At 40.4% G+C, this 21,657-nt stretch overlaps 1 protein-coding gene across 1 annotated transcript in view; it reads right to left on the bottom strand.

The window, feature by feature from the left end:
• The window catches only part of LOC308289845 (protein NLRC3-like), a gene marked incomplete at both ends in the record, with an annotated part of 71,751 nt that extends 50,711 nt beyond the window's left edge, over window positions 1-21,040 (bottom strand). Inside the window, 2 exons of the mRNA XM_080731611.1 lie at window positions 20,207-20,350; window positions 20,919-21,040. Of these exons, the coding sequence (XP_080587737.1) occupies window positions 20,207-20,350; window positions 20,919-21,040 (266 nt within the window). The remainder of the gene's footprint in view (window positions 1-20,206; window positions 20,351-20,918) is intronic.
• Between the last annotated feature and the right edge of the window lie 617 nt (window positions 21,041-21,657).

Raw genomic sequence — 21,657 nt, 5'->3', positions numbered from 1 at the left:
TTCACAAATTATTATAAATTACTGTATACATCAGAAGTACGTGACAGTGACCCCCAAATGAATGCATTTTTGGAAAAAATTAATTTAACTCAAATAAAAGATGAACAACAACAAACTTTAAATAAACCAGTCACATTAGAAGAAATAAAGGAGGCTATTGATGACATCCCTTCGGGGAAAGCGGCCGGCCCGGATGGGTTCCCCCCAGAAATATACAAAACATTTAAAGACATTTTAACTCCACTCTTATTAAGAATGTATGAACATTCATTACTAAATCAAAGTTTACCGAAGTCAACACAAGTAGCTAGTATAACTTTAATACCAAAGGAAGGCAAAAACCTAGAGGAGCCCTCCTCATATAGACCAATTAGTTTACAAAGTGTAGATAATAAAATATTGGCCAAACTCATAGCAAAAAGATTAAACCCTATATTACCAACCATCATTGGGACCGACCAAACAGGGTTTGTACAAGGCCGCCACTCCTATACTAATATAAGACGTCTATTGGGGGTCATTCAGTACGCAAAACATAAACAAATGGACGCGGCAGTGATCTCCCTAGATGCCGAAAAAGCATATGATCGAATTGAATGGAAATACATGTTTAAGGTTATGGAGCGATTTTCAATGGGCAATGCGTTTATAAGTTGGGTGAAATTACTGTATACTTCCCCACAAGCTATGGTCATGACGAATGGTTTTGTATCACCTCAGTTTACTCTAGAACGCTCTTGCCGCCAGGGTTGCCCCCTGTCGGCACTCCTATTTACTGTAGCCATTGAACCCTTGGCCGAGGCCATTAGAACACACCCACAAGTAACGGGTATCAATAGTGGAGTAAAAGATCATGTCATCTCGCTGTATGCAGATGACATTTTATTATTCCTTAGCAATCCTAAGAGAACAATCCCAGCAGTATTGGAAATTATTAAGGAATTTAGCATTTTTTCTGGGTATAAAATCAATGTGAGCAAATCCATAGCTTTACCACTGGGAATTAGAGACACAAATAATAGTATAACATCTCCGATTAATGAGACCCATATAGGGTTGAAGTACTTGGGTATTTTTATTCCTTATCATTTAGAGGACTTAGTTAAGAGGAATTTGATTCCCATCATAAAACAGATTAAATTAGACCTAACCAGGTGGATGGAGCTTCCAATATCTTTCTTGGGACGTATATCTGTCATTAAGATGAATATACTCCCAAGAATGTTGTACCCCATGCAAATGATACCTAGTGTTATCCCTAGTACTTTATTCAAAGATTTACATAGAACCATTTCTGCATTTATTTGGCAAAACCGACGCCCTAAAATGAAACTAGAAAAACTCCAACTACCAGTGGAAAAGGGAGGCCTAGCAGTACCAAATTTTCAGTATTATCATTGGGCAACAGTAATAAGTAACCTGTCAGAATGGTTAGAACAAGACCCAGAATCAACATGGCTGGACCTTGTACCTCAAGGAAATAAAACGTTATCAATACCAAGCCTACCTTTTATTAAAGATGCTAGAGTATCACTGGGTATCGGGGACAATTTCATTGTGAACAATACTTTGAATATATGGAATAATATAAAGAAGGCATTCTTGATGTATAGGAAATGGTCTTTTTATGCACCGATTGTTAACAACTCTAATTTTACCCCTACATGTACTGACCCCGGGTTCAAAGAATGGCATACAGTAGGAATTCAGGTTATAAATGATCTCTACCAAGATGGTACGATGAAATCTTTTGAACAACTCCATGAGGAGTATGGGCTACCCAGGATACATTTTTATAGATTTCTGCAAATTCGAAGTTATTTAAATTCTATACCCCAATATAAAGGAGGAGGACCGGAGCCAATTGAGATACTTGTCAAACAAGCCTGCCAGCTGAAAAAGAAAAAAATTAGTTATATTTACCAAAAATTGATCTCCTTCAGGGAAGTTAATAATAATATCAGCAGGCAGGCATGGGAGCGAGACCTCCAAATTACAATATCTGACCAACAATGGAAAAATATTATGTTACACAGTAAAAAGATATGTAAGAATTACAAACCCCAGGAAATACAATTTAAGATTATACATAAATTACAAACTACACCTTATCAAAGGAGCAAATATGATAAAGAATGTTCTGGGAAATGTTTAAGATGTAAAGAAAAAGTAGGTACATATGTACATCTAATGTGGCACTGTCCAAAAATAAAGAACTTTTGGGAAGAAGTTAACAATCAAATAACAATAATAACTGGGTACAGGATTGAAATCAACCCATTACAATGTATCCTGGGTTTACACCCAACCATACCGGAAGTAAGGGGGTTTAAAAGACTACTCAATATTCTATGGTACTGTGCAAGGTTGACAATACTGCAACGGTGGCTTGATGACGATGTACCGTCTGTATCAAACTGGCTTCACAATGTTCTGCAACTGCTCCCACTAGAACGGCTCACACATGTTCTCCAGGGAGACTTGAGTGGGTTCTTCATAGTCTGGGGTCCAGTTGTGGAATATTTGGGGGACGAATATTCTGATATTATATGGAGGGGTTTCGCAAACTAAGAAACTATGAAAGGGGGGACGAAAACTCTAACCCCTTACCTAAAGACTGTGTATCTAATTTTTGGGAGGCAATGAGTGTAAAAGGAAGATGATGTTTGTTTATATGTTTACATGTATGTGAGTCCAAATGTGAAAGTCAACTGTTGATTGTGGTTAGCCAAGTGAGTCATGTCATGTCAGTTTTTGAAAAATGAAAAAATAAAAAGATTGAAAGAAAGAACTTTAGTTTAGTCAAAAGCTTGTACAATCCACACTGGTCCACACGTGAGTTATTCTGTTTACATTGGGCTACTAACAAGCAGAAGCACTTCACTTCCTCTCTAGATTTCAAAATAAGAGGCTACTCCCGTTGGGAACTGGCTTTATTTTTAAGTCTACTTACAGGAACTTGGGAAGTAATGGATTTAATTAGAATTACATGACACGACCAGTTTCGAGTGGGTTTCGAGCATAGGGAAGCCTACGGGCTGACCGCAGCCTCTTCTAGCGTCCGCGTGGTCCTAGTGCCGGCCCCATTTGAGGCTTTTTTCCTCTCCTTTTTGGATTTCAGCGTCACGGCAGCCCAACTGGTGGTCCGCAGCCCACGGGGGACAAAACGTACGGGACCCCCCCGTCTCCTACGCCGCTGTGCCAAGGACCCCTAAATGTATGTTTGGCCGAGGACCCCCATCTGAAAATGATTTTGAACAGGGACCCCCAGAAGAGAGCATTTGTGTTAAAGGAGTAGTTCAGCCCCAAAATGACTTTTTTTCTATTGATTACTCAGGCCATGGAGAGTAGAGTTCAATAATATTTTTTGGTTTTCGTGACATTCCTAAGACAAAAATGTGATAACAATAAATTTACCCCCATTCATTCTGGATGGTGACCCGTTTCGAAACGGGTCACCATCCGGAATCAATGGGGGTAAATTTACTCGAATCAAATTTTTGTCTTAGGAATGTGACAAAAACCAAAAAATATTATTGAACTCTACTCTCCATGGCATGGGTAATCAATAGAAAGAAAAAAAAAAACATTTTGGGGGTGAACTACTCCTTTAAACAATTTTCACAATTATTCTAAATATTTTCGATATTTTTTTCAAATATCTTCAAACACCTACAAGCTGTGGTGAGCTTGTAGATCTGCTATTTTTGGATAGCCAACATAACAATGGATAAAGTGGTTCAATTGATTGTGATGCTATGTTAACTACTTTTCCTGGGGACCCTCCCAAGGACCCCTGGGGGTCCCCAGACCTCACTTTGAGAACCAATGGCTTAGAACATTAGAGCCACAATAATTGTAACCTATTGTATAATTCACAAATAGCAGATGTACAAGCTCACAGCACATCACAAGCTTGTACATGTGCTATTTTTTAAGTAATTTCAAGAACAAAAAACATGCACAAACAGGCAAACTAAATTTAATGTTTTTTTTTTTTTTTTTTTTTTGTTTTGCTACATGATGCTGCACTGAGATGCCACCCTGTGGTCACATTGGGTAACTACACTTCAGTGATAACAACAATAATCAGTCAATGATGAAAGTCATGCAAAAACCAACACACTGACTGAACTGAGACGGTTGGTTCTGGAGAATGAATAAATGGAAACACATGGACCTGTAAGGGTCCATTTAGAACCCACTGGAACCCTGGGGGTCCCTGGACCCCAGTTTGAGAAACACCGTACTGAGCTCATTTCCTATGTTCCCCAGGTTCTATGTTCCCTATTTACCCCCGCAAAAAAAAGGTTCTATGTTCCCCAGGTTCTATGTTCCCCACTTACCCCCACCTACTGAATGAAAAATACACGTACCCCTGGGCACTTTGAAAAAAACTGGCCTTGCGTATAGTTCATAGAGAAAAGAATGAAAACAAACGTGCCTCGATCTTGTAAGTTCAAGAGAATAATTTATTAGATCAAGGTTTGGGTCATGAGACCTTCCCCTTTCTTATGTTGTGTTAATAGGATATTATTTTGACCACTCTGAGTATAATAGTTGTTATGTTATGTTCCTGTGGTCTGGTAGGACACCTACAGGTTGACAAAGGTACTGCAGTAAAACAGGCTGATGTTAAAGTTGTAACCATGTAACTTTTTTTATAAAACAAATCTTAAAATTGTCCTAACTGTTAAATCGCTAAAGTTTTAGAACACCCACTCCGTTATTTTCAGCTTCTGAAGCCTTCTCTTTATATGTTTTCTTCTTAGCAGTGACAGGGGCGGGATTTCGCGCCAAAATGACGTAATCTGCATCATCTGTATACGTTGTGTATACGTTGCCCAATCACATCGCCGATCATGCACACATGGTACACTACCGGCCAATCACAGCTTATCTGCTCTGGTCTCCAGGAAGCGCCTCCGCTTGGCTACAGTGTTTACCATGGTGAAGGATTTTAACCTCTTAATCCACAAATCCTGGCCAGAAAATTACGTTCTACCATGCGTTCTACCCCTCCACGGATTACTATCGGTCGCGGTGGTTTGCGGCGCCGCTCCGGTGGTCCGCGACGACTCCGGCCGAAAAACGGCCGAAAAAAGCAATAGCGCTACTGACCACTAGTTGAGCAACTTACACAGTATAGCTTTAAATCAGAACATTGGAACATTAATCTCTTTTGGACGATATACAGTATTATAATACAGTATGACGTTGTATGACATCATGTATTGATCATTGTGTTTATGGCAGAAGAATAGCACAGAGTTTCCTGATGACAGTACAATATAATATCTTAGTATTCTGTAATATTGCATACTTTTGAATGACAGTCTATTATGGCAAGATTAAAAAAACTGGTAAGATGAGTCTGGTGTCTTATTGGCGCTCAAACTGTTTCATGTCAAGGACATTTTTAATATATTTACACTGGAACCATTTAATAAAATATTAATAGTATTGTTGATAGAGCATCAAATAATGTCCTATTATTAACATCATAATGCATTTATTAATCACAGACTGAGCTAAAGATTTAATTAAAGTTTACATCTATTAAGACAGAGTACGATTAGGATGTTTACAAAGCATTTTATTTTATGAAAATAGAAAAAGTTCATATCAATCAGGCACAGTCAGATACATATAAAAAGCCATAAGTGTTTAAAATAGGTTGTTCTTACATAAATAATTAGTTCTTGGTCTTCAGCAGCCAAGAACTCTTTGGTCCAAACGAGAAACATCCACAACTACTGAACACTTTTTAGTTGCTGATTCATTATCATACAAACAATGATATTGTTTAGTATTTGGCTTTGAACGTTGGAACAATAGAATAGAAATTACATTTCTGTCGTTGACCTTTTAGACTTTGTTACCAAACATTGCACTAGAAGAAAGATATGATGACTTAAATACACAAATTAATGACAATGACAATGTCCGTTAACAATAATCTTAATACATCATTCGTAGGGCAATATTACGTTTTTAATACTTTAAATATGCTTTTATAGTGCAAATAGTTTATAGTGCAAGTGAGCTTGTGACCTTGTGGACTTTTAGAAACCAATTTTGACCAAAACCAATTTTAAACAAAACCAATGTTGTTTTTCAACAGATTAATTCATACAGATGAAGGGAAAGGATTCTGAGGAATATGTAAAATAATTGTGATTATCTTATAGTGATCAGTGTCTTTAAGAGATAACCTCGCGTCACCTGGCTTTCTGGGGAAAGCCTGGTATTCGTTTACTAAAAAGGTCCGTTGATCCGGTCTAGACCGGATGATATCCTACGTTATTTTGTAGTAAAAACTGACTACATTTTGGCCGGAACTACCGAACCGGAATCAGTTTCAACCCAAAACTAAATTACTTGTGCATGCGCTAACTACTTGCGCTTGCGATGACAGGGTTAAAACTGATTCCAGTAGGCAGGCTTTGTAATACATTAATCTCAATTAATCACATTTTAATCACACAATGATATTTGACATACCTGGAAACAGTGCGATTTTTTTTATATATAACTATGTATACCTTCGACTTTCGACTTTCTCTGGTGGGAGTTGACTTGTGTAATGAAGTCGACAGAGTCGACTTGTCGACTTTTTCCTTATGCCCTAGTGTGGACAAGACAAATCTTGGCTCTGAGAGGCTAAATCTCATAATGGTGGTCCGTGGCTCAAATGCAGAACAATGAATGGACCTTGTGTGAGGGGGAGATAGCGATGCCTTGCCTGATGTGATGTGTGTGCGGGGGGTGTTTAATAAAACGTGAGAATGACACAACTGTCCTTTTTTATGATCCCATTCATTTTATTACAGTTTTTAGAGGTGTGTCTGCAGGCTTTGTATAACATAGTTGCTCAACGTATGTACATCAGTACAGGTGGCTTAAAATTCTCTGAAACAAGAGTTTCAAGGTAGTAGTCGGGGACCCACATGGCCAAAAGCTCAAAGAAAAGAGGGGTACCTGTGATTTTCTGCCGTACTTTTTATTTCTGTTTTATCTATTAGTTTGGTCATTAAGGTCCACAGAATGAGAGGCCTGCTCTGCCGGAAAGTTTGCGAAAAAAAGTTAGAGGCATTTTTGTGTAACAAACAAAGCCTTCATTTTTTGACCCTGTGATATGAACTAGGTTTCCTTTCTTAAAGTGCTCTTTAAGTTGTGTAGAATGTCAATAAATCATTCCCAGATACACAGAACACATGTGTGAACAACACCAAGTCAGGAAATAATCTCCCAAAGCCTTTCCAGATGATTTATAGCCATTTTATGTACAAAAATGTACCCGTTTCTTGCATTTTTCCCAATAATTTTATCTTTACTTCAATTGTAATCAACTTTGCCATGGCTTATGACATCAGGCAATGTTTCATCCTTTTCAGCAATCTTTATAGTTATTCCACACAAAATATTATTAAAATCAACCCTAAATTAAAGGAACTGTGGTGATTTTATAACCCTTATGCTCCGAATTCATATAGCCTTTTTCTGGCAGAAAACAAAACCTTTACCCCCTCAAAAAACAAAACAAACATGTAACACAACAAATTCAAGTATTGTTTTATCATAAACAGCTGTTATCTTATACAGTATATGAATTGATAAAACAGGAAATTAAACATTTAGCTGAATAAAATCTAATATCACGAAAATGAAAATAACTAACGATTAACTCATTCACTGTCACTGTCCTCAAGTATGAGTTCAACTCGTGAACATTTGTTGTACGAGTTCAACTCGTGAACATTTGTTGGGGTCCCCAGTGCAGAGACATGCAATTACACACTTGGCCCCGGCTCTTGCACATGAGCATCCTCTGGTACACTTGCTCTTCTTATTTGGTGCGTTTATATTCTGCAGGTTTGGCATCCTTCAGCATCATGGTTGCCACTAGCTTACCACTGACAAGCTCTCTCCCAAAGTTGGTTGCAACAGGGTAAGTTGGCTGAGACGTGTGCTCGTTTACATACAGCCAACTGATGCAGGGCTCTGTAAAGGTGTAATTGGAAGGCATCTTCAGTAGGTGGAAGACAACGTATGTCTCCTTTGATGTTGCCAAAAAGATGAGCTCGCAGTGCATCCAGATTACCACTGAAATCACTCCACTCATACAGTGAAACCATGTATCGTCTAGCCACCGTCACAACATCTTCTGTAACTTCCAGACTTTCCCCAGAGTCTCCATATCGGCACAGAGGCAGAAGGACTTTTGGGTGCTCAACAGCAGTTTTGTAGGCACGCCTTTTTCCTATTCTGTAAAGATAGCTCACTGTGTCACATCCAGTCAGTATGTAGCTGCTGAGGAGTATGCATGAAAGATCTAAAGCTTCAACATCATACTTCACTGCCAGGGCATCCACAATTGCATGAGCAGGTAGGTAAGTGTCCATCTTCTTTACCCATAACTCATGTAGGCCATCCATGTGTGTGATGTAGTATATGCACATCATGATCACATCTGTGTCAGTAGCCACAACAACTACAGCCCGTTCGTGGTGCAGATGTTGTACTGCGAGCACTGCAAGGTGATTAGGGTTGATTTTAATAATATTTTGTGTGGAATAACTATAAAGATTGCTGAAAAGGATGAAACATTGCCTGATGTCATAAGCCATGGCAAAGTTGATTACAATTGAAGTAAAGATAGAATTAAAAAAAAAAACGTTCTATTGTGAAAATAGCAGATCTACATGCATATAGATCTGCTATTTTCACAATTTCTGGCTCTATATATTTGACAATTTTGACAATGTTTAATCTGTCATTTTAGAGGTATTAAAAAGTCCTTAAATTGTCACTTTAGAAATGTGAAGATACCCTCTATACACTTAAACTTTATGTTGGTTTGTTTACGGCTGAGTGAGAAAACAATGTTTCACATTAAGTTAATCATCTGGGGACCCCCCCAAAATAATTGGGGGGTCCTGTGTGATGTGATGTCGTCAGACTTCAACTCAACTTTTTACTGAGTCGAGTCGACTTGCAAAAATCACAGTTCATTAATGCCCTAGTTCAAGGTCCATAAATTAATTGTGAAAAAAATACAATAATTCATCCATTAATACATGTGCTCTTACTCTTAGGCCTGAATGGGTTAAAAACATGAACTCTTGAATACTTACATTTAAAATCAATTTTACTCTTACTCAAGTAACATTTGACTGAGCTACTTTTACTTGTTGTGTAGAGTGTCTGTACTCTTACTCCTTATTCCTATCCACCTCTTTCTGCAGGAATTTACTGGAGAATGTTTTGCACCACACTGCACCACACTTTAACAGCAGACATACAAGCTCACGTCGCGTCGCAGATGCAGCCGTTGTGAGCTTGTAGATCACACTCGGCTGCGGTGCAGCAAGCTCCGTCCAATAGAGGGTATGCATGTCCACTGGGACCCGCCCCCCTAATCTAGACTGAGTGGCAAAACATTGAGCAGCCTGGAGCATTGGAGTTTTGGAAGTGCTAGTTGCAAATCACTCAATGGCCCTGCATACCACCTGTTTCTAATTTGCACATAATGCAGGAGGCAGCAGGATGTTGTGTTGTAGAAAACGAGTGCTTCCAAACTCTGACACTTGGAAAAATAAAAACCTGCACAGAAGGTCTTGACAGAAAGTAGCTCATAACATGCTTATGGTGGATTTTTATGAAACAAAAACTTTGCAGATAGAAATAGGATAATTCAAGCTTTCAGTACAGCCACAATGTTGGTGAGTTAACTTTGTTTAATACAATTCAGATAGGACTTTTCTGTTTGGATGTATGAAATTAGTGTTTTGCCACTCAGTAGGCGTGTTCCCACATAACTTCCAGCAACAGTGATGTCACGCGCATACCCTCTATTTCTGCGCAATGCACGATGGGATCTTGGAAACTTGTGGATATATATTTTCTTTTGTTTTAATAACGTTGAATACGTTCATAATGTTCTTGTTTTGGTCCATTTCATGTTTCTATGTGTCTTTGTTTTCCTCCTGTGTACTGAGGTTTTACCACCCAGGTCACACTGACTTCGTGACAGCTGATTCAGATCTGTTGATGAGCAAGGGTGGTTTAAGGATCTCTGTTAATTAGAGCTGAGGTAGAGGCAGTTCACAGTTCTGAACAGAGCACTCTGAGGCTGCACTCACACTGGAACGCACTGTGTTCATCAAAGTTCTGTGTTCAGTCAAAGTCTCTTCCAAAAAATAATACATTTCCCACAATGCTTTGCGGACGTGGGCGGTTCCGCTTGAGGAGGAACCAGATATGGTATTTGGCCATGTAGTTTTATTATGAATCATTTTATTATTAATCAATTGCATATGTGTAGGCATCACTGTCACTATGTATGACATGCAAAGAAATATTTGTGATATTCATTGTTATTTTCAAATGTTTTACTGTGAAACACACTTAACTTTAATGTATTTATAATATTTTTCGTTCTGAAATGGAGGTTTCATATCACTGCAGTGCAGACAGGCTCTGCTGCTGTGGATTACAAACTACAAGTGAACACAGCTGTGTGGGATTGCATCATGGCCTTTCTGCCCTATTGGTTGGCAGTTGAACCCTGCCCTTCTGTCTCATCAAGTGCAGTCTGCCCTCTACTGCTTGCCTACAACAGTCCCTGTGCGTGTTGTGTGCTTGTGTGCTTGTGCTTAAGCAACCACAGGACTCTCACTAGACTTCAAACCATGTGACTTCCATCCGGAATGCATTGTGCTGTCTCTGCCCCCCGCTCCCCCCACACAACTCTCACTAGACGTTGTGCCTGCAGGTCTGTAGCCAGCCTGAGGCCACACACACACTCTCAAAACAGCAATAAAACATCAGCAGTGCTCTCTCTGCTGATCTTTTTTATTGCTGTTTTGAGAGTCAAGAGAGATATATGATGATTAAGAGTCAAATGAAGATCAAGGAAGAGTTGAGGTTACAGAAGATTTCAAGATGTATTTCCCCAGAGTTGATGTGGCCAATGAGTTCTCATGGCGTTTGATGCATTGGATGGCATGGTGCTAATACATGCCTGTACAACATAAAGAACACCTTGTGTGCATACATATCAACTGGAGGGAAGACATCAAAGTTGAAACACAAACAAGCATCAAAAACTTGTCTAACAAGCACTGAATAATAGGATCTGACAGTGTTACACAAAGGTAAAATGAAATTTAAAGAACAAAAACTGTACATAAGAACAGTACTGGTAATAATGGTATTAAGTTGACTAATATTAGTGACTATCTAAAAGCTCACAACATGTTGCGATGTGTTGTGAGCTTGTACAGTAGATTTGATGTTGTCCAAAAAGTCTCGACCCAAAGGTGGAATAGTTTTTATTTATTGCGACCGAAGGTTGCATACTCTGAAGAACCGTGTCACTTGAGTGTCCTTCCTTCCTTCCGTATCCTCGTGACCGTCCGTATCCTCTGTGATGTCAGTGTGATGTCAGCGAGTTGTGACATCACTTCCTGTACAGGGCGGCTACACGAAATGTGGATAACACTATATATGGAGATAGTCCAGTCCATCATGTCATATGGGACTACCGTCATAGAAAGTAGCCATTGTTAGGCCGGAGTCATTGGCTGTCTAAACATGGAGATGTGGATAACACTATATATGGAGATACCGTAAATCCCCAATTAATCGCCCGGTGGCAAACTGCCGCCGGGTCCCATATATCCGCCCTGGGTCTGACCCCATTTTGCGCAATAAACGCCTGTTTCAAATAAGCGCATGGTTTGTATAAGCGCCTGGGCCGTTATTTGCAATTAATATTATCCTTATTAGGTTTTATGTAAGAGCCCGGGCTATTATTTGTTTGGTTGTTTGGTATTATTTGCTATTTATTTAACTTAACTGGTCATTTATGTTGCATGGCAGTGGTGCGCTGAAAACAGCAAATCTACAAGCTCACAGCAGTGCTGTGACTGACAGCACGTTGCAACGCACCGCACTCGCTGTGCGTTGCTACGGGTCATATGTTGCATGACGGTAGTGCGCCGAAAACAGCAAATCTACAAGTTCACAGCCCTGTGGACAGACACTTCTAAGCCAAATGTATATGGTCCCCAACACAGTGCGGTGCGCTACCATGACGCACAGGAGGACGCACTGTCTGTGCGTCGGGGAACAGATTGCCAAAGGACACCAAAAAAAAGAGAGAGGAAAAAAAGAAAAGGAGCTGCTCTCTGAGCAGTGCGCACTGACCATCATTCATTACTGTCTAAAACGTTGCTACAATGCAAAGTTTGCGTGAGTAGGCCTACTTTAATGGCAAAACATTGTGATGGAGAAAGACCGGCCAGTGGCAATAAAGACCAGCTGGATCAGAATAAATCATTACCTACTGTTGCTGCTGCCTCTTCAGTCCGCATTTTGAAGAAGTAATCCATTATTTTGAGGTTCAAGGGGAATGCAGAAGGCTTAATAATAATGCAATACCATAATATTTTAATGTCAGAGCTGTTCAGTGGTCACGTCAGCGAGTCCAGTCTGAGCACCGCAGCTGCAGGACTTCTGCGCTAATTGGGTCGTTAACTAGATGCGTCTTTGCTGGCATGCGGTAATTGATTATTTTGGAGAAAGATTCCCTTAGTATAAATATAGTAGACCTATATATTTTTAAAAGGCTTTCATACACTCTTGATATTTTTTAAATGAGGTTTGGTCTAATAGATCGCAATGTGCTATGTTCTGGGTGTTCATAACAATTACCGTATTACAATAATAATAATAATAATAATAATTATATAACATTTATTACAACATTTTGATTATTACCCCTATTATATAGTTTGAGAAAGAAAAAATAACCAAATAATGGCCCAGTGCTGGCCAGTGCCAATATAAATAACAGCCTGTTACCAATAGCCGCCTGGTCCCTTTTAAGCGCCCGGGGTCCGACCCCATTTTGCGAAATAAACGCCCGGGCTACTAATTGGTGATTTACGGTAGTCTAGTCCAATATGTCATATGGGACTACCGTCATAGACAGTAGCCATTGTTAATCCGGAGTCAATGGCTGACTGTCTGTACAGGAAGTGATGTCACATGACATACTTTTTATGCCCTATATATGAGTCCTAACATGGAGGTGTGGATAACACTATATATGGAGATAGTCTAGTCCAATATGTCATATGGAACTACCGTCATAGACAGTAGCCATTGTTAGGTCGGAGTCAATGGCTGTCTGTCTGACTGTCTGTACAGGAAGTGATGTCACATGACATACTTTTTATGCCCATATATGAGTCCTTCTGTACCACATCTCCATGTTTAGGCAAACTCCACACAGAAAGGCCCTATCGCCAACCCAACCTAGGGTGTGAGCGATAGGGCCTTTCTGTGTGGAGTTTGCATGTTCTCCCCGTGTCTCCTAGGGTTGATACCCTCACAAAAACATGAACAAACTCCCCCCAGAATGGCAACAACTAGAATCGTCAGAGAAACGCTGTGGTTGGCCAGATGGTCAAGAATTGGCACGACCTCGCCCTTTAGGGCGAGGTCATTTGGACCTATACATGGAGAAATGGAGCAAACCTGTTTGGCCTAAACATGGAGATGTGGTACAGAATGACTCATATATGGGCATAAAAAGTATGTCATGTGACATCACTTCCTGTACAGACAGTCAGACAGACAGCCATTGACTCCGGCCTAACAATGGCTACTGTCTATGACGGTAGTCCCATATGACATGATGGACTGGACTATCTTCATATATAGTGTTCTCCACATCTCCATGTTTAGGCCCTATCGCTCACACCCTAGGTGGGGTTGGCGATAGGGCCTTTCTGTGTGGAGTTTGCATGTTCTCCCCGTGTCTCCTAGGGTTGATACCCTCACAAAAACATGAACAAACTCCCCCCAGAATGATAACAACAATCGTCAGAGAAACGCTGTGGTTGGCCAGATAGTCAAGAATTGGCGCGACCTCGCCCTTTAGGGCGAGGTCGCATGTCACCCTGAGGTCGCATTCCACCCTCAGGTGTCTTACTAGTTTTTAGGTTTTGTAAACAATGTGTCAGCTTGGGAGCTTGTGGTTGGCTGTTTTCTTTATTTAACATTTAACATGTTTAAATTCTAAATACCATAAATAGGCACACAAGATAGTTAAAAGAGCATGGACAATGCTGTTAGTGCGGAGCCTTAAGGGGAGAAAATGCAAATTTCATGCAAATCAGTCTAAAAGTGCCAAATTTTGCACAGATGAAGCCCAGCTCTTGCTCTAATGATTTAGCTAGGGTGCCCGAGTTTGCAACCTTCGTGGTCGCCACAGCGGCCAAATCAAATTGGGCTCCCATCGACTTTCTATACAGAAGGAACATACACAGAAAAAAAAAACTGCTTTAAGTAGGATGTGAGGGGGTCTATCTAGGGGTTTGTCATTATTCTGAATCCATTGCAAAAGAAAAACATTCCTTGGGCTACAAATGTTCCCACAAAATGCCCACAAAACTGTGAAAAGTGATGACTCATCACTAAACCATTGTTTTGTCAGGCCATTTTTAGCCCAAGGAATCCATGTTAACTCCAGTGTGATATAGACCAGGGGTTTTCAAAGTGGGTGACGGGGCACCCCGGGGTGCCTCGAGATAATTTGATAAGATTTGGAATTCATCAATATCACTACATCAATATCACTTAACACTTGGGTGACTGAAAATAAAAAACTACCACTACGCCTGCATTTATCGTTCATTTTGACCGTTAGATTCTCTCCCTTTTGGCCCAGGAGCGCAACACTTCCTCCCCCTGCTGCCAGTGGGGGTTCTATTGTCTTCCGAATTTGAATTAGCATTTCAATTGACCTCTCAAATAGCCTACTCTCGCTTTCAATGTTAACTTCATGGTTTAGCAGGAAAAAAACAGGCTTGGGAAAATGACACTAAGTTTGTAGCATGATCTTACTTTTAATGTCACTGGTTTAATTTCGTATCGCTTCGCAGCGCAGCCCAGCATCCGCGCCAAGTTATAGCTGATTGTTGAGTTTTGAAAGTCATTTTAAAACAGTTCGGTTTTGCATGCAGGAATAAATCAATGATCAGCGTCTTTGCGCACAGTGCGCCATGCAGTTTGAGTGGTTATAGACACGTTTGTTTATCCAGAAACATATCTTTTATGGGTTTGTTTTATTTACGATTTGGGAGATTCAAGGCCAACACAGCGGGGCGCACCGCGCTATTGATTATGCGGTGAAAGGCAAGGTTATGTGATGTCCCGACATCACGCACGCATGCATGCATGAGAGAGAGAGAGAGATATGCCTTGCGCTGTATATAGGAACGAACGCATGCATGGTTCGATCGTGGACGTGGTATAAAAAAGTATTAAAAAAAAAGACGTGGAGAGAGAGGCAGGTTCCTTTCATGTGGGAGAAAGAGAGAGCGTAAAATGAAACCAAATGGACCTGTATGGTTCCATTTGGCTTAGTTTTGTTCATTGACAATATAGGGTATTTTGTTACACAAATAGCCAATCTTCTACAAGCTCACAACGCCATACGAAGCGAAGTAAAAGAATTACGCCAGTAAAGAATGCAGGCTTTCTCTAAAGAATGTAATCCCATGACATCAATCGATTGAAACATCTATTTGAATATGGTAATAATAATAATAATGTCGCTACACAATAGTTTTTACAGTTCACCTTTTTTGAAAGAGAGAGAGAGAGAGAGAGAGAGAGAGAGAGAGAGAAGAGAGAGAGTGTATAACGTTACATCATCGCGGGACGGAGATAAATTATGCGTGATAATGATAGGCTACAGCTGGGGGTCGGGTGCCCACTCCTTCTCGTCCCAAACTGCTAATAAAATAGCCTAAATCAATCATACAAGGCAGGCATATACGAACATACAGTACGTTGGATATTTTAGACACAAGTTCATACTCTTCTAGGAACCCGAAAACTTTAAAGGTAGAAATGGCTTTTATTCACTTTCTCTGTAGTCTTGTTGCGCTGACGACGCCTGGTTTGTGCTGCGTGCATTTTTTCACTTGAGTTGAGAAACAAACCGCTTCAATATGATGGACATTATGTAACATTTTGTCAACAATCTCTGAACCTTTGGAGTAATATAAAAGTTCACTTTGACACTTATTTATAGGCTATCCATCGCGCTGTTCAACTCCAACAGCCTCGCCAAACGTTTGGCTCTAGAATGAAACCAAATGGACCCGTACGGCGATAACGCGCGATAACAATACAATTGATACATTGATATTATCATGATTATTTTCAGGTATAGGGTTAGAGGGTTATAAAATAAAACATTAGTCAACATTTAGTCATGTTATCTTTGCTGACAGTGAAATGTAAATGATCTATTAGAAGCAACAAAGGCGCACTCCGGGTGGGCTGGAGGTGTGAAGTCTCTTCTGCTTCTTCTGGGAGGGGGAGAAAAAGGGGAGAACGGTCTTTTCTGCCGATAATAGCCGTCAGAGTGGTATAATTGTATTTTATTTCATAATTAGGAAACGTTTCAGAAGGGGAAAAAAAACGAGAACATATATCTTGAGTATTTAGGAAAAGTCATGGAAGGGGAAATTTCTGAGACCTTCATGGGGAGAGTTATTGCACTTTGAAATCTCAAAATCGGCCTAAAGGACCGGTTAGTCACCCGTGTGTTAATACTGTATGCTTAGTAAAACAGACCAGATTTGCACTGTACTTGAGATGAGTTCTTTTTTCATTTATGACAACTCTCTTCACCAACAATAGCAGATCTACAAGGTCACAACGCGGTTCCCCCCAGAATAAGCATGCTGGGGTTCAAGTGGTTAAACGTCAAGTATAAAGTTATTTTCAGTCAGTTCTAATGGAAACGGATATTTCTCCAATAGGATGTAACATTCTAAACATTAACAGTGTAACTCAGGGGTGCCATGGATGAAAAAGTTATTTACAGGGGTGCCAGTTTGAAAACCCCTGATATAGACTACCATGTCAGCCAGGCTAGTGCACGCACATTTCCATTGTCCACTCACGAGCTTAATCTCACAGACACTGAGTGGTCCTTCTGGACGTGTGGACATGACAAAAAAGTATAGTAGCCTACTGATCACACTCACAGCTCCTTGTTACACCATTGTGCGGGGAATACACACGTAACTGTAATGGGGCTTTTAAGCCGTGACATCATTTCGTAGTCAGACCTCCAAGCAGATTTATTATCAATATCTGTCCCTCGCTATTTCAACAGATCAGTGACAAAAATAACGACTAAAGTACAGTATAATTCTATCACTTTCCTTTCAACAACAAAGAGAAGAAAAAATAGTAAATGGCCCCAAAAGTTCTCCTCTGCCTACAAAATGATGTCAGACTTAACAGCCCCATAAAATAAAACCCAAAACCGGATAAAACCACGAGGATGCAACACCCTATACATATTGCTGAAATAGGCTACACAATATTCATCTCTTCAGTACAAAAGGACTCAACATTAGTGGGTTCAACCCATTCAAAGGACGGACACATATTGAAACTACAAATATTGTTCCTCCGAAACAATAGTGGTCTCGTTTCACGCCAAAAAATAATGTCCATAAAAGTACAAACTGTCAAGATCGCAGGCACTGCTCTCTTTGAGCGTTACTGACGTAAAATGGTAATCAAACTACAATGCAGACAAGTAGTGTTATACATGAACTGAACAATTAAATGCAAATCTAAATGTGTATTAATGTACAGTATGCATGAGTGGATTAGGCTATATGGTGTGTCATCATCATCACCTTTATTTATAATCGAAGTACAGTTGAGGGCAAGCCCTCATTTTCAATGTATGTGCAGGGTGCATGGATGGAAAGTAAAGGCAAAGCTAACAAAAAGGGCACATTGAATCGTGTATCTCCCCAAAGTTTTAAGGAGATACCGACCTATAAATAATGAAGATAACATACGTGTGCTCGCCTTCAGCGAGCCCGCAAATTAACCCTATACCTTAAGAACAATTTGCACAGAGGAAAGGTTTTGCTTAAGTAAAAGTATCACTAGGCCTACTGCAATGAAGAAATGAAATATAATAAAAAGTCTGGTAATTAAAATGTGAAAAGGGCCGTTACTGTTCCTTGTACAGTTATAGACATCAGCCCGTACACATTGGCACAATTGGATATTTAAAAAAAAAAAAAAAAAAGTTTAGGCCTAGGCCGACTAACATTTTTAGGCCTACTTGTAGTGAAATAAAAGTACAATATTTTCCTCACAGAATAGAAATACATTTTTTTAATTAAAATAATAATAAAATAAAATAAACAACATGTAATGTTTGATACTGATCACAACATAAGCTCTTATTGTGAAGTTTGAGATACACGTTATGAGACACTTTATTGTGACAAGCACTAGACCGGAAGTTAGTTGATCCCCGGTACTCCTAGAGGACGTTGAATAAACAAGAGCTCCCGCGTTAAGCTGAAAGTTATATCTTGTACCTGTGTCTATTATTATATAGTTGGCTATCTATCACAACACAAGACACAGTTATGGATGCAGTGCCGGACTGCATTCCAGTACTGGTTGAGGGTTCTTGTCCCTCGGCGGTAGGCCTACTGGCGTCGGAGCATCTGAAGCCTGTTGGAGAAAATAATTAGTTCATTAAGATCATTAATACATGAACGGGTGAACACATTTTGGTGTGCTCAATAAGTGCACTGTAGTCCACTGTATTTCAGCTTCACGTGGTCACACTCCCCTGCTACCCTGTGGGAGCTCCTCTAATGACCAAGCCTCCACCTGCTCCTTGGACCCCCAGGCCCTCAGCCTTTTATTATTACATTTTCCTTAGTATGAATAAACTCTCGAACCTCTTCTCCAACCTGCGCCACTTCAGTCACTGGGGGGGTTGGTGGCCGATCCCCGCGCTCAGCCTGGGCGCACACCGTCTCCACCAGCCTCTGTTCGCCCTTGATTTGTGGGATGAACACCCAGATGGAGGGGTGGCGCCTGCCTACACGGGCATTCCATCTGTGATGGAAACCTGAAATCATCATAGATTTATTACAACTATAGGATACATGCAGGACACATGGCACATGGCCCGCATTAACGTTTCATTCACATGTTGCTTAGAGATATTGAAGCAAATACAACAGATTTGGAACGAAAAAATATTATTAATAATAATAGTAGTAGTAGTAGTAGAGATGCAACGTTCGCGAACAAATCTTTTGAACGGCTCTTTGAAGTGAACGATGGGATCCGGTTTGCGGAGTAGGGAGCCGTTCATTTGGCTGAATTGGCTCGGTGCGGCGCGGCAATGTGCAGCTATCTAGGAAGCAAATTAAGACACTACAGTTTGATTTGATCATACCTTAGACAATTATTAAGCGATTTCTATAATTAAAACGTCTCCATATTGCTTGGGAAGTCCACTTCCATGACAAATATTATGTCCCTGTAAATATTTAAATGTTTGCTATTTTAAAATAGGCGATGTACAAGCTCACATTGTGCCAGGCCTAGCCAGTTGGTAAATCCTGGTTATATACGCCGCTAGGGAGGAGCGAGTTCATTGTTGCCTGCTTGGTTTTTTTAAGGTGTTGCATGAATAACATTAGTCAAGGTAGCTTAATTTACACACACATGTTTTATAAAAAGGGTAAATACAAAATTGTGATCTCAAATGTCAGCAGAGGAATGTGGTGCCAGACCGTGCCACCTTGTGGATTCATGTTTCAACGAAAATATTTTAAATATGCAATGAGCCAAAAGAGCCAAATGAGCCAGTAGTAGGTAAATACATGCAAGTTCTTACCCTCCACTGCATTGTTGCTGCGGTTTGTCATTACAACGGTGATGAACACACCAGACTGCTGGTGGGAACAGGGCATGTTCCCCCACATAGGTGTCCTCCATGTAGGTGATGAAGTCACCTATAGGTGTCCTCCATGTAGGTGATGAAGTCACCTATAGGTGTCCTCCATGTAGGTGATGAAGTCACCTATAGGTGTCCTCCATGTAGGTGATGAAGTCACCTATAGGTGTCCTCCATGTAGGTGATGAAGTCACCTATAGGTGTCCTCCATGTAGGTGATGAAGTCACCTAAAGGTGTCCTCCATGTAGGTGATGAAGTCACCTAAAGGTGTCCTCCATCTAGGTGATGAAGTCACCTAAAGGTGTGCTCCATGTAGGTGATGAAGTCACCTATAGGTGTCCTCCATGTAGGTGATGAAGTCACCTATCGCGGGGTACCGGTGGAGCTGGCGGCGGGTCTCTCTGCTGGCGCAAAAGGTCCGGAAATTCTGCTTCAGGATAGGCAGAGGCAGGTAGCCAGGTAGCCAGTGGCCATGGCCTTCCAGAACCATCCTCACAGGTGCCTGTCCTGCCTGTATGGACCTGTATAGAGGAAAAGTTGAGTGAAGTAAAAGTTACTTATACTACTTAAACTTATACTACTACTTACTTGTTACTTAAAGCTTATTTTATTTGTATTTATTTTTTATTTTACTGTATAGTAAAGTCTATGATAGAGTCTATGGCATGTTCTGTGTGTCAAATTTTATGCTACTATCATAAAGTGCACGATTTGTGCACGAAACCCTCGGACCATTACGTATTTCCCATCAATACAAAGTTATTCTGAGAGATCACCTTTATCTTTTTGTAGGTGACGCCTCCATTGGCGGGCATGGAGTATAATTGTATGTCGCCGCCACAGCTCTTTGTCACACCTGATGGTGTGGGCAACCATTCGGAGGCTCAGTGCCTGAGCATGTTCCAACTGGGAGTTTGGGAAAAGTAGTTAGAGATGTATCGATACCCATTTTTGGCTATTGGGCCATCGCAGATTTGTCTTGGGAAACCAATGTGTGCCAAATGTTATGCTACTATCATAAAGTGCACGATTTGTGCACGAAACCCTCAGACTATATCTTATTTTCCATAACTACAGTATACGCATTACGTTGGTATGGCCTCCGTGGTGATCATCTCGAGGTTGCCGCCACAGCCCCGCTGATCGCTGGGCTTCAACTCCGTCACACCTGATGGTGTGGGAAACCATTCTGAGGAGCAGCGCCCGAGCATGTTCCAACTGGACTGGCCAAACTGTCAAATATTAATTAAGCAAGAGACAAACATTGTGAAAATGGCAGATCTACATGCTTACAACGCCTCGCAACAATATTTATCTGCGGAAACTGAGTCACATTAAATGTAATACCTACGATTCCTGTCAGGGTGGGGTCCCCAGTTCAAATATGTTTATTTTGGGGGTCACGGCCTAAAAAGGTTTGAGAACCCCTGGTATAGAGCATTAACAAATTCATCCACCAGGGGCATTGACAACTCATTCTTATGACTCCCTATCTCACCAAGCTTTATAAACTATATGTTTTTTGCAAGAGAAAACAATTAAAAAATAAAAATAAGCGAATATTCGACTTTGGGGAACAACGTCGAATAGTGACTTTGATATTCGAATATTCGAATATTTGGTGAATGCCCTAAATTATACCATTTTCAGAGTGTACCAATGGGTCCAGTGCAGGTTCCCACTAGCCCAGGGGTCGGCAACCCAAAATGTTGAAAGAGCCATATTGGACCAAAGAAACCCAGAACAAATCTGTCTGGAGCCGCAAAAAATTATAAAAGCTTTATATATCGTCGTTGTCGGTTAGAAACCTTGTATGTCCAAAACTTCG

This window comes from Nannobrachium achirus (genome assembly GCF_963921795.1).
Source record: "Nannobrachium achirus genome assembly, chromosome: 1".
NCBI classification, from domain to species: Eukaryota; Metazoa; Chordata; class Actinopteri; order Myctophiformes; family Myctophidae; genus Nannobrachium; species Nannobrachium achirus.
This window is presented reverse-complemented; position numbering and strand designations above follow the sequence as displayed.